The following is a 17,737-nucleotide window of genomic DNA, read 5'->3' as shown; positions in this document are numbered from 1 at the left end:
CATTTTATAATCAATATTTACAAGAGAGATGGGTCTGTAGTTCCTACAATATTTCAAATCTCTCCCATCTTTAGGTATTAAACATAGAGCTTCCAAAAAGGATCCTGAAGATTCTCCTGACTGTGTGAAAAGATTAAGAAGATTAACTAGTTTAGGAAGAAGAATAGGAGCAAAGTGATTAAAAAATTCAACTGTAAACCCGTCAGGTCCCAGGGTTTTGTCCTTCTTAAGTGATTGTAAGGCAACAAGAAGCTCTCGTTGGGATAAATCAACTTCTAAGGGGGTAAAGTCTATTTGAGGATTATAAGATTTATGGACACCTGAGAGAAATTGTGTGATATCGGATTCTAAGGGTGTAATCTCAGGAGAGTATAATGGTTTGTAAAAGAGAAGGAATTCATTAAGTATTTCTGGATCTTTATTGCGCAATGTGTTATGTTCATCGTAAATAGCATCAATATCAAACTTATTATGCTTAATTTTTAAGTAATTTGCAAAAATGTTTTCTGGCCTTATTTTGACCACCAGAGAACTTTGCGCTTGATTTCAGCAGATATAATGCGGCATTATCTGTAGATTCCTTGTTAAATTGAAATTTTGCCTTGATAAGTTGAGAAAGACAATTTTGGGATTTGGAGGAGAAATAGGAATGTTCCAGCTTCTTCATCTTAGCCAAAAGATCACTGGTGACCTTACGGGCATTTTTATGGTTTTGGAGACAAAACCAATGGTCAAGTCTCTGGCAGCTGCTTTGAGTGCGTCCCAGATTACGGAAAAATGAAGACTATCAGTTTGGTTTATAGAAAAATATTCATTAAAAAAGGAAACAAAAGAGGAGTGGAAATTTGGATCTAAAAGAAGTGAATTATTAAATCGCCATCTTCTTGGTAAATTAGACTTTGAAACTATGTCCAATTGATTGGAAATGGGAGCATGATCTGAGATCAGAATAGAGCCAATTTCAGCACTTCTTAGGGTTTGGGATAAGTTATGAGATATAAAAAAATAATCTAATCTAGATTGAGTTTGGTGGGCTGGGGAGAAAAACGTAAATTCTCTAGTAGTGGGATTACAAATTCTCCATGCATTTACAAGTTTATAATGTAGAATGGTCTGAATGAATAGTTTATAAGCTTTATGAGGTTTAAAAGATACCAGTGAGCTTCGATCTATGAAGGGATCCATCACTTGGTTGCAATCACCAGCGAGGATAAAATTATCATCAATAGATGAGGAAATTTGCTGAGACAAAGAAGACCAAAACAAAGGGTCTCCGTTAGTGGGAGCATAAACATTGAACAAAGATAACGGAACACCACCAACTTGCAATGTAGTATATAACCATCTGCCATCTTCATCAGACTGTTGAGAAAGCAAATTAATATTTAATGATTTATGACAGAGAGTAATAACTCCATTACGCTTACCATCACCTGGAGAGAAAAAGACATTCCCAACCCAACCTTTCTTCAACTTCAAAGACTCTATAGCATTCAAATGTGATTCCTGCAAACATCCAATGTCCGCTCCCAATTTGGATAAATGCGTTAACACACGTTGTCTTTTAATTGGAGAATTCAGACCTCTGACATTCCATGATATAATTTTCAAAGACATAAAAACGACAATAACTGAGCAAAGAAAAGAAAGCCCACAATGACCTTCGAATCATAAAAGGTAAGATCTGTAACATTCCAACCATAAAAGCATAAAAAATATAGTCATAAAGAAAAATTGAGAACAGTAGATATAAAAGTGAGCTTGAGATAAGAAACCAAGAAGAGTAGGAGGTAATGGACTTAGATAGAAAAGTGAAAGACAATAAGAAGAAAAAAGGAAAAAGAAGTACAAGAAAAAAGGAGGAAGATCAAGAAAGTAAGAAAAACAATATAAAAGGAGAACCAAGGAAAGTAGATATACATGGAAGAACATAATGATAAACCCACAGAGGGAGGAAAAGAAAGAAAAAAGAAGTGAAAAAAGAAGAAGTAATGCAAGGATAGAAAACGAGAAAAAAGGAAGAAGGAGGGGAAAAAAAGACTGACAATGAGAAAGATACAACATACCTAATTTAAGTTACATCACAAAGGAGTGGGGGGAGGTGAAGCCACGAGGAACTAATGGTGTGTCCACACTCAACGAAACAAGGACGAGAACAAACCACAGCAACTCAAATAAGGTGAGGGTATATAATGAGGGCGTACATCAAGGGACCTGCAGGGAAGAAGGGAACCTGGTCCCTTAGAAACAAAGCTATCAAAGAACAATATGTTTCATGCTACTAGAAGGCACTTATACATAGTAAGAAAACTTGAACCTGTTGGGGAAAATGTGAATCCCATGCAATGAAAAAATGTAAATTGCTTCAGTACAGTGAGAAGGTAAAATGGAAATCGTGTTTGTGCCTGGGCCCAGCGGATAGAAAGTATGTGAGCCACCAGTTTCTAGGAGGAGTTGATATGGAGTTAGCGAGCTGTGCAGTACAACTCTGGAGAATGAAACGCAGCTATAGGAGGTGGAGCTGGTCACAGCACCGAGACAGCCCTGCTCAGTGTTACAGAGGACCTCCGTACCATCCTTGACAGCGGCGGAACGGCAGCACTGGTCCTATTGGACCTCAGTGCTGCCTTCGATACGGTGTCGCACGAGGTCCTTCTGACGAGACTGGAGGAAATTGGTATTACAGGGACAGCTTTAGGATGGTTTAGAGACTTTCTTTCCAACAGGTCTTTCAGAGTCTCCACCCCCCCTTACATCTCGAAGGAGCATAACATCGGACAGGGAGTGCCGCAGGGTTCTTCCCTGAGCCCTACCCTGTTCAATGTCTATGTCCGCCCTCTTGCAGAGGTGGCTAGAAGGAGCGGACTAGCATTGGTATCCTACGCTGACGATACCCAGCTGGTGGTGGCTCTTAATGACAACAGTGGTCTGGAGGCTCATCGCTTTAAACAGACACTCACTGACATCACCAACTGGATGACGGCGAATTTTCTCCAACTTAACGCGGGGAAAACAGAGATACTGCTCCTGGGGAAAAATACCGCGTCCTGGGGAGATAGCTGGTGGCCTGATGTCTTGGGCCAACCTCCTAAGCCTAAGGAATGTGTTAAAAATCTGGGAGTCTGGGTGGACTCGGCACTGAGGTTCACGCACCATACTAAAGAGGTGGCGGCCACCTGCTTCGGCATTCTACGTAACCTCAGACCTATTTTGAGGTTCTTCGACTGCCGCACCCGCCAGTTAATTGTTCAGGCGACCATCCTTTCAAGACTGGATTATGCCAGTTCTCTTTTATTAGGGGCGAACCTTGCCGAAACCTCCAGACTACAGAGAGTCCAGAATGCGGCTGCCAGGGCGCTGGTAGGTCTCCCTCGCCACTCCTCGGCGACCGGAGCCTTGAAAAAATTACACTGGCTCCCGGTGGGTAAAAGGATCCAGTTTAAGGCACTGTGTTTAGCCTTTAAAATCCTTAAAACCGCCTCTCCCCCAATGTTGTGCCCCCTCTTGTCAGAGTATACTCCTAGGAGGTCGCTTCGCTCAGAGGGACAACATCTCGCGATCATCCCTCGCACCAGACTGGCCAGAGTAGGCGGCCGATCCTTTAGCTTCTTAGCTGCAAAGTTATGGAATAGTCTTCCGGAATCTATCCGTGGCATGCAGGACCTTTTGGCCTTCAGAAAGGCTATCAAAACTCACCTTTTTTAATAATTGCTTCCATTTCTTTGCGCCTCTTTCTCTCTGCAATTGGTCTTTTCGCAGCGCCGGGACGCCCCTTGGCTGGGGCAGCCGTGCGCTATATAAATTACCATAACATTAACATTAACGATTGCACACCACACCAAACTCTGTGCAGCACAAAGCACCTAATCATAAAAATGGTTTAATCTGCTGAAAAAATTTAACCGTATTTGCATGACATAATCCCCTTCCATTTTCATACATGCTATGTAAACATTTGATCATTACGTGCACAATTACAAACTGCTTTAAATGTTATGTTTTGAACTTAAAACTGAGAGTCACATACACACCTATAATCAAATTCATTTTCATCAGTATACTATGAGCTTTCACAAAATGTGTTGACATGGCGGTGTAAGACAGGACGGGATCGATCACATATTTATTCTCAGATTACTAATTCATTTGTAGATAGCGTTATGCGATATCTGGCAGAAAATGGTTTCAGTTTTGTGATCTGCTGAACGACGAACTCCCTTTTCCCTATTGTTAAGTCTTGTCACCCATTTGTATGCATTTTAGACCCTTGTTTGTGAACTAGTCATATAACGTAGAGTGTAAGCTTTGTATTGCCTACAATACCACCGTTTTAATTTCAAATATAAAATGGAAGAAAATGAATTACTGGCAAAAACAGGATTTCCTTGTTATCTGTGGCAGCTTCTCTAATGTACTGTGTCCCAAATGTCTTCAAAATCTTTCAATTGTGCTAAAGCATGTAGACACAACTGGCCCTCAAGAAAACATCTATGGCGGTAATAAAACAGGGGATGACCACGCAATGCTTTTATTTCCACAGCCACAAATTATTTGGATGAAGAACAGAATAATAATAAAGAACGACCCGAGGTACAGAATGTTTAGTAACCAGTGCGTGTGTACACTGGAGATCCGCAAACCGAACCCATACGATGGAGGAACTTACACATGCAAAGCTGTGAATGAGCTGGGGGAGGCAGAGGTGGACTGCAAATTAGACGTAAAAGGTATGCCTTTGATCTGCTTTTTAAAGTTATTCATACAAGTGGTGATTCATTTATAGTGGAGGCTGAAAAACTCAATAAGCAAGTAAACGTTTTCAGATTTGTTTTACAATATAGGTTTCGAAATTGGTATCAAAGCTCTTTTGGGGTCTAGGCTCTTTTGGGGTCAGTGGGTGAATGATCTAACATACTGTCATAAAGGTAATTGCCATTTGTCTGAAAGCCATTTGTGATAACTCTGAATGACCAGATCACCACTGCACAAGAGTTCAATGGTTCATGTTGAATGAAGTCTCAGGCACCAACATCTCGAGGTCATCAATGGTCCATGTAAATCAACCACACACTTGATTTTAACAACACATTTTACTTTAAAAGCTTCATCTTGTAATTGACTGAACATGAAGCCAAAATCCTGAGAAACGATCTCTTTCGGAAAAGGAAAGCAACAGTTATAGGCTTTGCTTTCTCAGCAAAGTTACACAGAACATAATCCCCCAAGGATCAGGCTGAAAGTAATACATTTTCCAACTGAAGAATTGTTAAATTCTCTACTTGTATTAAAAGTCCCCTTTCAGCAAGAACCAAATAAGGCTCTGGGAAATGTTTGCACAGAGACAGTAACGCGTTTTCAAACAAAGCTACTGTTTGATGTCATAAAAGAGAAATCACTTTGAGGCAACAAACCTCACCACATAGAATGGCTTTTCAGACCACTCGCTCTCTATTTCAATTGGGGCTACATTTTGTCTCACAACAGCAAAGGGTGGACAAGACTAAAGGCCTAATTACGAGTTTGGCAGTCCATTCGACTGCCAAACTTGCCGTGGCGTGGCTGGAACCACCGCATTACGAGTGCTGCGGTCCCAATGGCACAACTGCATGGGATCTGTGATCCCTTGGTAGTGGCACTATGGTCTGGGCAGCAACATGCTGGTAGTGCCGCTGTGGCACCACCAAGCATATTACGAGTTTCCAGACCACCACATTTTTCAAGGCGGTAAGGCTGTCATCCACAGTGTAGCGGTCAGGAAACTAAGGGGGCTCTACCAGGCTCCCTGTTGCCCTTGTGCATGATGGTGCATGCAGGAAGGGCACATATTGTGCCCCGCTGTCTGTATGCACCCATGTTCCTGCATGGCATGGACCGCAGCAGTCCATGCTGTGCAGGAACTTGCTTTGGCGTCCCACGGCAATGCCGTGCTAAGGCTAACATATGCACCTTAGCACAGCATGGGCCTGCTAAAACACCGCCTGCCAGACTAGGAGAAAATTCCAAATCTGGCGGGTGGATGGGCGGTGGTCGAGTTTGGTGGTGTGAAAGCGGGATGTTGGCATGGCCGCCCGCTCCCACACCACCAAACTCGTATCCAGGCCCTAAATCACAGAGCATACAGAAAATCTTCAAGAGATCACAAGAATAGAGGGCACAGTGGCAATGGGGTCAGACACAAATTACTGGAAAGAACGATTAATGAAACACACAATGGGAGAGTGAGAGATAAACAACAATATACAGGGAATGATAGAGAACTATAGAAAGATATTAGAGAAGGTCAGGAGATAAAGATGCATTCTGGAGGACAGTGGGACAATAACAAATATAGTGGGCCGTGGAAGGAAGCAAATAAATCTTCTGGAGAGACTGGCTCCAGAAGCATACTAGGGGTTAAGTGGGTAGATTCAAAAGCACACAAGGCCACTGTACTAAAAACTAAGATAATCATGGAAGAAAGTGCATGAGAATGGTTGATGCTGAAGTGGTGGGAGATACTGAGTACACAGAGAGGGGGTTAAAGTATGAAATCATGCTTATGGGATGGTGTGAACAGCTAACAAGGCACGTGTGGGCGAATACAGGATGAAGCATGAGTAATCATTTCTCCTTCTCCTGCTGCATGTTTTGGCCAGTGCTCAGGTAGGGCGAACATCAGTATTCCACACAACAGCTATGCAGTCAAAACAGTAATTTCCTAGGATGAAGAGAGCAAATATTCCTTTTCCACATTCAAAATAAACACATCAACCACTGTCAACGTCTCGGTAGGCACAGAGGTATTTTTCTTTTAGATTACCATAAGGCATTGACAGAAGCCTTCTGAAAACACTATTAAGTAGTCTTTATGCTGCACAACATGCAGCCCTGACAGTAATTTTGGAAGTAAAAATGCTAAACTATGTACTAAATGCCAGAAAAGAGTTGTGCCTGGCTCTTCTTAACAAATATGGTATGTTTCAAAGTTGCCTTTTCAAAATGTTCTCAGGGCTAACAATACAATTTCAACAGCATTGCGTGCTTTGTGGTTCTGTTTTTGCACAAATACATTTTGTGAACGCATACTGCTGCTACTGTAGTGCAGTGGCAAAGCTGGTCCCAAGAAACGGAGGTACAAAGACAGAATCCATAAGACTTTTTTATCCACAACATAGTTTAAATTGATTTTGGCAAGAAAGGAGAATAAACTATAGAGGTGCCCCATTTGTGAGGACTGAACTGATGGACAGGAGGAAAGCAGACCAAAACCTGAACCACAAATGATGTGTTAAACTGTGTCATGTATTTACCGGAGGACCCACAATCACAAGTTCAGACCGCAAATGCACATACCGGATCTCCCCCGGCAGCTCACTCATAATGTTGATTGTTAGTAACACCACGCATCACGCCCCACTAGACGGCCAGATGTTGGAGCTAGACCGACCGCATTTTCCCACTCATCTTTAACAGCACACAGATGTATCGATTAGTGAGACACATAACACCCTGACACCCCACCTGAAGTTTGTACCCAGAAAATTCCATGAACGTTTCCCCAGTTTTTATGCCCCGGTTCTATATGGCAACCACTTAGCCTTAGATCCTAATGTTGACAAGATATCTATTGGACGAACTACATTATGGATAGCGCTGTACCACGATGTGAGATGCGAAACATGCAATCCAACTGAATGTATTCTAACGCATTTTGTTATTGTAAACTATAAATGCCAATAAAAATATGTTTTTAAAAAAACTGTCATGTATTTGACGCTGAAGGAGTCTTATAATTTAACCAGTAAAAGGAGTTTTTCTCTACTGAGTAAGTTGTACAGCTGAGGCATTGCGTTTAAAGGTGTTCCTAAAACAGGTGGAACCAAAAACATCCCACTCTCCTACAAATAAATTACTGAATAATAAATCAATTTGGACAAAATTACCATTTTTGAATGCTTCTGAAGAGGAGTCTAGGTAAAAAAAAAATTGTGGCTTAGGGATCACAGTCCTCAATATGCCTATTCACAAAAATGTCTTATAAACGTGGATCCTAAACCGACTGAGGCTTAAATCAAACTTCTCCATTTCCTCATAAGAGGGAATGTGGGCCAAAAGAAATCCCCAACCCCTCCTGTGCTGTTGCAACATCTATTTTGTAAATACATTCTACAATTAAAGAAACCACACAAAGTTGTTTTCCAAGTGGCTATTTTACTGGGCATTGATGATAAACAGCCTAGATATAGAGTGTGTTTTAGCATGACCAAGCATGACCAGGATATCCCTTGAATTGACAGAATTACATTACTATTTGCCTCTAGGATTTAGATCTGGTAAGCTTTGATACTCGATGGCAATAAAGGTTAAAAAAAACATGCCAATAATAATTAGGAGCACCAGACCCCCTTTTCTTAAATACGCAGAAACATTGAGCACAGAAAGTTTGACCTCAAATCGTTATATGACAATCAAGTGATGATCATCCTTCAAACCATTTGTAAACCGCAACATTGAGAGGAATGTCTCGTAGTAACAGTCCCAAGAAGATTCCACACCGATTCACTTGACACAGGGTTCAAGGGGTAGGAGCCACATATCTGAATGAGAGAAATACCCAAACGTACACATCAAAATTTGATACCAAATTAATTCAGGTGAGAGTCTGCAACAAAGGTTTTTCTAGACGTTTAATGTACTTGGTTTAAGCTTGAACTTCTCTTAAAAATTGTACTTTCTTAAAAGAATGCAACTAGGTTTTGCTTATAGGCTGCACTCTGTCAAACTCTGCATATCATCAAGCATAATTGTAAGTGGGGGCTGTGCAGACACAATTGTTAGCCAGAATTGTTATCCTCCTTATTGACCTGCAGTCACCCTAAACAGCTCTGGTTCTCAGCAGGCGCACTACCCATCCTTCTTTAAGGGCTGGCAGACATGCGCCCCTCCCCCCCATCCCCTTCCCTACTCAGACAGAGAATGCCAGTCCACTTTTAACCTGCGCTACAACAACAACAAACCAACCCCAAAATTGTGTGTAAAACATGTTAACTAAACAAAGGAATCCAAAGTTGACATTTTGCAGGAATGATCTGGGTTAATATTAAGGAACGGTACAGAATTCTATGTTTACCTTTTGGTTACTTCAGAGTGTACAGAAGACAGAAAAATACAGCTTGATGATAAGGGGAGAGGTTAGAGTCCAACTGGATATTGTAAGTGACTGCGCCTGATATTCTTAGATTGTGACCCATTCTTTTTGTTGACATCATGGAAAGGTAAGTGTGATCAGGCAACCTTGGTAGTTCACTGAAACTGGGAATCCGATCTTTCTCTGTACCAGTGTCTTTGCTCTGGAAAACCTCCAATGTGTCAATCTTGTTGACAGCAGTTTGTATCCTTCAGGGAAAGAACTGCTGTATAAGATTCTGCTACTGCGTTTCACCACATCAATCAACTTCATATTATAACCTAACATAGAGTAAACTTAGCCTCTGGAAAAGTTCTAATTCGAGACAAATAGAGAACTCCCTGAGAAAAGTTGATTTTATTTTGCTTGCAAACAAAAATAACCTCTAGACTCTTCTTTTTTACAATCATAAAGTCATCTGTACTTTGCTTTTATCCCGCCTAAACAATGGACCTTACTGCTTGCTTATACACGATGAATATAGCTTTGTTTGTCTCTGTATCCATGTCATAGTTTATTTTAAAACTACATTTCATAATCAAAGTTCCTCTGCACAAACGGATTGGTTCCAGATCGCTGCAGCCATGTTTCAACAGCCAATCACATCGATTTTGTGCATATTAATACAGCTTTTACTTATTAATGACAATGTTGAAGTGCCACTCTCTCCCGCCTTTTACCTCTCATCAGCTTTCATTTCCTTTACATGTGACATAACTAAGAATTTTAAAAAATCATTTTACCTTCGTTGTGATCATCCAATGAGTGCACTACTTATGTATTAGCAATTAAATGCTCACTACTTCTTTTTCTCTCTCTCCCTTAGTTGCACAATAAGGATTTATGAGTGTATATTGTCATCCAAGGTAAGCTTTCATATGGTTCTGGCATATGAAGCTTATGTCTGTATATATAAGCCATACATACCTTGTATGCATAGTATGGCAGAATTTTCATTATGTAATCTAATGAAAATTTATTTTTTATTTTAATGACTAACTCAAACTAACTTGTTTCAGTTCATATTTAAGTGTCCGTAAACTAACTTTTAATACTTAATATTTAAGAGTTCTACTATTTGTCCTATGCTGCACTCTTGCAAGTGTTGTAGTTTTTAGTTCTCAACACTGCAAATGTTGCAGACGAGTGCAATAGAGCATAGGTACTCGCTGACCAGCCCCGAGAAGCCCTCGAAGTAAGATTTCAGTACCACCACCTAAAATATGCAAATAACCTCCCATTGCGATCCACTGCGTGCAATGAATATTAATTGTGTTCAAATGAGCTCAGCCCTCGAGTATTGTCAGCAAGTACCAATGCAGCGGAATCATGTGGTTAAAACCTTGGCTGTAAGCGACACAGATCTCTTCGCACATAGCCAAGAGGTCCTCACTCCCACTGCTTGATATCACTGAACTGCCGACTATTGTCCCAAAGCCAAGAAAAGCATGTTGTTCAACAGAGCTCTTGCAAAGCATGTCTTCATATATGAACTGTGCACAACCATGTATGTAGCAATCTATGTAATAACCCCGCGGAATACATTGTTATGAAGAAGCAATTAGAAAATAATTATCTTCCTTAAAAGTTTTCAAGTAGAAACATATGACGCATTGGCTTCGCTAAAAGGGAACAATTTTCTTGCAGATTTTTTTAGTGCATACATTTCTAGTACATGCAGAGCCCTGCCCTTTTTTGTGACTATCGCATGGCACTTAGAAGTGAAAAAGGACGTTTGCAGCTTAGTTGTGATATTTATTTAAAACAATTGTTTTGTACTACGGAGGTAAAGCTTAGCAAATTGCTACACCTATAACTTATTTTCCACCTACTTTTTTTGCACACCAAACTGTTTCTAAAGATGGAAAATACAGGGGAACAACCTTTACAACGCAACTTTTACAACGCACTACCTTTACAACGCATTTTTTACAACGCATAATCCATTACAACGCATGACATTACAACGCATGACACTACAACGCATTTTTAAAAACTACCTTTACAACGCATTCCATTACAACGCATACTACCATTACAACGCATACCATTACAACGCATAATATTACACTACACTATCCAACACTTACCCTACTGTTGCACCCCCTGGAGTTAGAATAGTAATTTTTACCCCTATACTATCTAACACTTACCCTACTGTTGCACCCCCTGCAGTTAGAATAGTAATTTTTACCCCTATACTATCCAACACTTACCCTACTGTTGCACCCCCTGGAGTTAGAAAAGTAACTTTTACCCCTATACTATCCAACACTTACCCTACTGTTGCACCCCCTGGAGTTAGAATAGTAATTTTTACCCCTATACTATCCAACACTTACCCTACTGTTGCACCCCCTGGAGTTAGAATAGTAATTTTTACCCCTATACTATCCAACACTTACCCTACTGTTGCACCCCCTGGAGTTAGAATAGTAATTTTTACCCCTATACTATCCAACACTTACCCTACTGTTGCACCCCCTGGAGTTAGAATAGTAATTTTTACCCCTATACTATCCAACACTTACCCTACTGTTGCACCCCCTGGAGTTAGAATAGTAATTTTTACCCCTATACTATCCAACACTTACCCTACTGTTGCACCCCCTGGAGTTAGAATAGTAATTTTTACCCCTATACTATCCAACACTTACCCTACTGTCGCACCCCCTGGAGTTAGAATAGTAATTTCTACCCCTATACTATCCAACACTTACCCTACTGTTGCACCCCCTGGAGTTAGAAAAGTAACTTTTACCCCTATACTATCCAACACTTACCCTACTGTTGCACCCCCTGGAGTTAGAATAGTAATTTTTACCCCTATACTATCCAACACTTACCCTACTGTTGCACCCCCTGGAATTAGAATAGTAATTTTTACCCCTATACTATCCAACACTTACCCTACTGTTGCACCCCCAGGAGTTAGAATAGTAATTTTTACCCCTATACTATCCAACACTTACCCTACTGTTGCACCCCCTGGAGTTAGAATAGTAATTTTTACCCCTATACTATCCAACACTTACCCTACTGTTGCACCCCCTGGAGTTAGAATAGTAATTTTTACCCCTATACTATCCAACACTTACCCTACTGTTGCACCCCCTGGAGTTAGAAAAGTAACTTTTACCCCTATACTATCTAATACTTACCTTAAATGTAATTTAATAATATGCGTTGTAATGGTATGCGTTGTAAAGGTAGTATGCGTTGTAATGGAAATGCGTTGTAAAGGTATTTTTTAAAAATGCGTTGTAGTGTCATGCGTTGTAATGTCATGCGTTGTAATGGATTATGCGTTGTAAAAAATGCGTTTTAAGTGCATGCGTTGTAAAAGTGTGCGTTGTAACGTCATACATCCGAAAATAAATGTTACCCAACTCAACATTACTTCTATGACCGAATTCGAAAAAATGAAAGTTTGAATTACCTCTTTAAGCAATGCAGAAGGATTCTACAGGATGGTCATTAGCCCATTGACCTATCTGATCAGATGGAAACATACGTACCTGCATATAGACCACAATAATTCTACCTAGTGCGTACTACATGCATTTCACCCCCAACATGAATAGAGGGTAAGAGAACAGCATTTTGGAAACAAAAGTATTTTTTTTCATTGATTTCAGAAGCTTGGTTCGAAGTTTACATCAGGGCTCCGGTGCCCTTTAAATCCAGACTCCCATAAAGTACAACCTGGGCTTCAAAGCACTGTAGAACACGGCCAACAAAACATTAATCACCCAGCAAATCCATGCACTACTCTGTTGCCTCCATGCTGGAGCCAGAATGTTTTGACAAGCCCCCTAACCGGCTCTCCAACACACTTAAGCACGTCACCCACTAAAATTCCCTTTTTGCTAATGATTATAAATCTATGTCAGAACCCAGAATTAAAAGAAATTCACTGCTGGAGGTAAACCCTTCTCCTACGAAGAGGAAGTGACTGTGACAGGAACTACTTAGAGACCACCCTCATCAACTTCAAGTCTGTTCTTTCTCTCCCACCTTCTGCCTTTGTGCTTTTATGATACCATCTTGTTATCAGGTTTCTCCCTCACTGCTCATATAACCCCATGGTCTACACTGCTATGGAATTTACGCTAAAACTTAGAGGTGCTGTGGTCAAATCAATGCTTCACATGCTTAAGCACTTTCTGATGAAGGCAAGCTAGTTAAGTGAAAACTGCAACAACAAAAAACCTTCAAAGCCTTTAAGCACCCACCATTTGTTGTGAAAGAGTACCTCTCAAATATTTGATATTAACACTATCTTCAGCAAGGAAGAAGTAGGTCTCGAAACAACGGTGGATTACAGGTTGCTTGGTTTTCTGACCAGTAGTCTATTCCCATGACCCAGAGTTACTAACACCAAGGGAATTTTAAAAAGGGCTGTATGAATTTTCATCACTGGCTAATATGATAAGACTGTTATTTTGTTAATTTCTGGTTCAGGGAACATATATTTGGCATGATTTGGTGAAATGAAATAATTTTGGTAATTCCTATAGGGAACAGAAATACTCCAGATTACAAGATTTTGTGGAGTCTACAGGAATTGGTGTTTCTGCACTGATACCTAGATTTTTTTGTTGCTGGTATTTCACCTGGAAATTTCGGTTCCTTACAGCTCAAGTCTCTGGATGAAATACTTCGGCTCCATTTAATTACTGTAGAATTTGTAATCCCAAATTGACCAAATTGATGTAAACACTTGTATTGGTAAATAGGAAAAATCTAAGCCTTTCAATTTCATTTTTAGTTGTTTATTAAGGAAGCAAGGCAGACATTCTACAAAGTAAACCAAATAAGGCTGCAGCAATTCTTAAATCAAGATAAAAAAGGTGTGCTGCCAGGGTTGGCTTTAGGGCAGTGCGACTGATGCGGCTGCACTGGGCGCTGACCTGGAGAGGAGGCGCTGGGTTTAGCTATAATTTACGATTTAGAAACACCTTTAACAGAGCTCCTAATGTTCCTGCTATAGAGAGGGATCAGAGTTTTGTTAAGGGGCAGTTTTGACTCGCCATAAAGTGGCTTAGTATGCCTGTTGCAAAGAACAGATCTGTGTTTTATGTGGATAGCTGAGTGGATTATTGCCTTTGTCACTGAGATCCTTTTGTTATGCAGTTCATAAGATACAACCCTAATATAGAACAGTGACTGTTACGAACTGTCATCAAAGAACTGCATGCAAACTGCATTAAATAGGTAGGATGCTATGTTTTCCCCACAGTCATTCATTATCTAGTCCTAAAGGAGTTGAAAAGCGTTCGTTTAGGTAGATATACATTCTTATTGATAAAGCCAGCCTTTACCAGTGCTTTAAAACAAATTAAATGTATGTTAGAGAGGGGCTATGGAGAGATGAGAGGCTCTTTTGCCTGGTGGTCGTGAGGGAATCCGAGAAGGCGGTCATAGGGGGAGGGGGGAGCCAAAAATGATTGTCACACTGGGCGCCACCAGTTCTTAAGCCAGCCCTGTGTGCAGCATCTCTCAGTATTGCTATTCTAAAACATATATCCTTATGATTGTGCTAGCACCATTACACTCAGAGAACACTATAAGTAACAGAAAGTAAACTTATTTTGCTATGATGGTGATAGACTGAAGTCTTACAAGCCATAACAGAGAATGCCCTTACATATTGGCTAAATCCAACCGAAAGTGACATACTCTAGAACATTTAGGCTAGAGACACACCACAGTATCAGAATAGGAGATAAATTAAAAAGGAAGTACATTAAAAAAAGGGCTGCATGAATTTTCATCACTGGCTAATAGGATAAGACTCGTATTTTGTTAAAGAAAACACGAAGGTAATGAAATTCTAATTATATCAACATGTCCCTGTATATGCAGCAAATACAGAGTCCGAAATATCGAGTTACACAAATGTCAAATTTTTAATATTGTGATACATAATTATCGCGCTGCAGAAATATTGTTTATAAAAATATACATTTTTAAAGTAAGTAATATCGCTGTCAAAAATATGTGTTGTCAATATAGTTTACAATAATATAGTTGTAAAAAATATCCTTTTTTAATTCTCTTTATGTATTTAATTTGTTTTAATTGTGTATGCTATAAATTGTATAATTGTTACTGTTTTTAAATATAGGTTGTAGTTTTTAGTTATTTATAATTTTAATTGTAATTTATAGTGGTGTAGCAGGTTGTGAGGTTTGTAGGGGTAAAGGGTGGGAAGTTAATTATATGTAATCAATAATTAATGTTTAATTAATATTAAGGCTACCTGTTTTCCGTTTTTACTGAGTTTCACAGATAAATACAGACAGAAAACATTTATTTTCTTGTCTGTATTTATTTTTAAATGTGGATAAAAACGGAAATTGGGTTGCTTTTTGAGTAATTCTAAATACTGTCTGCCATGATTGTCAGGCTAATAGCTGTGTGGATTGATAGGTAAGGTAAAGAATTGAATTTTAGTAAAGAGGCTTTAACAGCAGTAGATATGCACAAGGTTGATACTGAAATGTGCATATTTTCTTCTAAGCACATTGATTGATCTTCTGTGAGTGTTTACAGCATTGAAACCTGATAGGCATTCAAGCATGAGTGTATATTTACCGGTTAAATAAATGTGGAAATATACTAATTTTAGCTTAATTTTTCCATAAAACCCAAAATAAATATGGCTAGATGCAGATAGAATTAGCAAAAAATAAAAATGGATAATTACAGACGGAAATGTCAAAAAAATAAATACCCTAATTAATATTAATATTGTTCAACTGATAATCAACTATGAAATTGTGTAATTAATACATTTTCCAGGTTTGTTTTGGTGCGGGTTGTTTAGTTTGTAGGGCTAAAGGGTGTGGAGTTAATTATAATTCATCATTAATTATTGATTTATTAAGTGTTTAATTGATAATTATGTAAATTATGTAATTATATTTTTCAAGATATATTTTAGGTGTGGGATGTTGAGTTTGTAGGGTAAAGGGTGGGAAGTTAATGAGGTACAACTAATTCATAATTAATTATTAATGTATTGCTAAATATTTATTTTATAATTGATAATCAATTACGTAAATTGTCTAATTATTATATTTTTAAAGTTATATTTTAGCTGTGGGTTGTTGTGTTTGTAGGGGTAAAGGTAGGAGGTTAATTTAGTAATAATTTAATGATAATTAATTCTTAGTTTACTTTTAATTATTTAATTAAGTATAATTAATTGATAATTCATTAAAGATGTATTGTGAAGTATTTAATTGATAAATATGTAAATTATGCAATTATCCTATTTTTCAAGTTGCATTTTAGGTGTTGGTTGTTTAGTTTGTAGGGTAATAGGGTGGGAAGTTAAGTAATAATTACTAATGAATTATTCGTTTTTATTCAAATATTTAATTTATTGATAAATATGTAAATTAATTCATAATTACATTTTTTTTTGTATGTTATATATTAGTTGTGTTTTGTTGTGTTTGTAAGAGAATAGGGCGGGAAGTCATTTAAGTAATAATACATTAATCATTCATTATTTATTTATCAATAATTGTTTATTTATTACTTAATATGTCAATTGTGGTGTACTTTTTTATTTCAATTATATTTTAATTGTTGCCTGTTATGTTTGTGGGACTATAGTGTGCCATTGAATTAAATTATTAATATGTGTTTTAATTGCTAATAATTAATAAATGTTTTAGTAATGATGTAATTTGTTTAATTCTTTTTTAAATTTATCCAGATAATTTTCACTTTAAGATTTTTATGTTTTTGGTTCATTAATAGAGTTGTTAAAATATGTTATTTGTTTGAAGAGAACTACTTTCTCTCCACTGCTGCACAGAGTGGAGTGGGAATAGTAAATTGTACCCCTTCGGTGTCCAACACTTTCCCTACTGTTGCAGACTGGAGTGGGAATAGATAATTTTACCCCTCCTGAGTCCAATGCTTTCCCTACTACTGCACAGAACTGGAGTGGGAATAGTAAATGTTATCCCTCCGGTGTCCGTTTTCCCTACTGTTGCACAGACTGTAATGGGATTAGAAAGTTTTACCCCTCCGGTGTCCAACGCTTTCCCTACTGTTGCACAGATTGGAGTTGGAACAGTAAATCTTACCCCTCTGGTGTGTACAATGCTTTCCTTAATGTTGCATAGACTGGAGTGGAAATAGAATGTTTTACTTCTTCAGTGTCGGAGTGGGGATAGTAAGTTTTACCCCCTCCCCATTGTCCAACGCTTTCCCTACTGTTGCACAGACTGGAGTGGAAATAGTACATTTTACCCCTCTATTGACCAATGCTTTCCCTACTGTTGCCCAGACTGGAGTAGGAATAGTAAATGTTACCCCTCCGGTGTCCAGCGCTTTCCCAACTGTTGCACAGACTGGAGTGGAAATTGTAAATTTTACCCCTTCGGAGTCCAGTGCTTTCCCTACTGTTGCACAGACTGGAGTGGGAATAGTAACTTTTACCCCTCCAGTGTCCAGCGCCTTCCATACTGTTGTACTGACTGGAGCTGGATTGGTACATTTTATCCCTCCGGAGTCCAACGCTTTTACTACTTTTGTATACATTGCAGT

General features: G+C 38.9%; 1 protein-coding gene across 33 annotated transcripts in view; it reads left to right on the top strand.

The window, feature by feature from the left end:
* MYBPC1 (myosin binding protein C1) overlaps positions 1-17,737 on the top strand; it is a 330,430-nt gene that overhangs the window by 300,818 nt on the left and 11,875 nt on the right. For 21 of the 33 annotated variants that reach the window (XM_085653283.1, XM_085653281.1, XM_085653300.1 and 18 more), the window contains one exon: positions 4,541-4,727. In XM_085653283.1, the coding sequence (XP_085509409.1) occupies positions 4,541-4,727 (187 nt within the window). Of the gene's footprint in view, positions 1-4,540; positions 4,728-9,992; positions 10,033-17,737 lie in introns of all 33 variants that reach the window. The other 12 variants (XM_085653307.1, XM_085653314.1, XM_085653308.1 and 9 more) reach the window with 1 other exon arrangement.

Source organism: Triturus cristatus, chromosome 4_1, assembly GCF_964204655.1.
Source record: "Triturus cristatus chromosome 4_1, aTriCri1.1, whole genome shotgun sequence".
Taxonomy (NCBI): domain Eukaryota; kingdom Metazoa; phylum Chordata; class Amphibia; order Caudata; family Salamandridae; genus Triturus; species Triturus cristatus.
The sequence above is the reverse complement of the archived record's forward strand: the minus strand, read 5'-3'. Positions and strand labels throughout refer to the sequence as shown.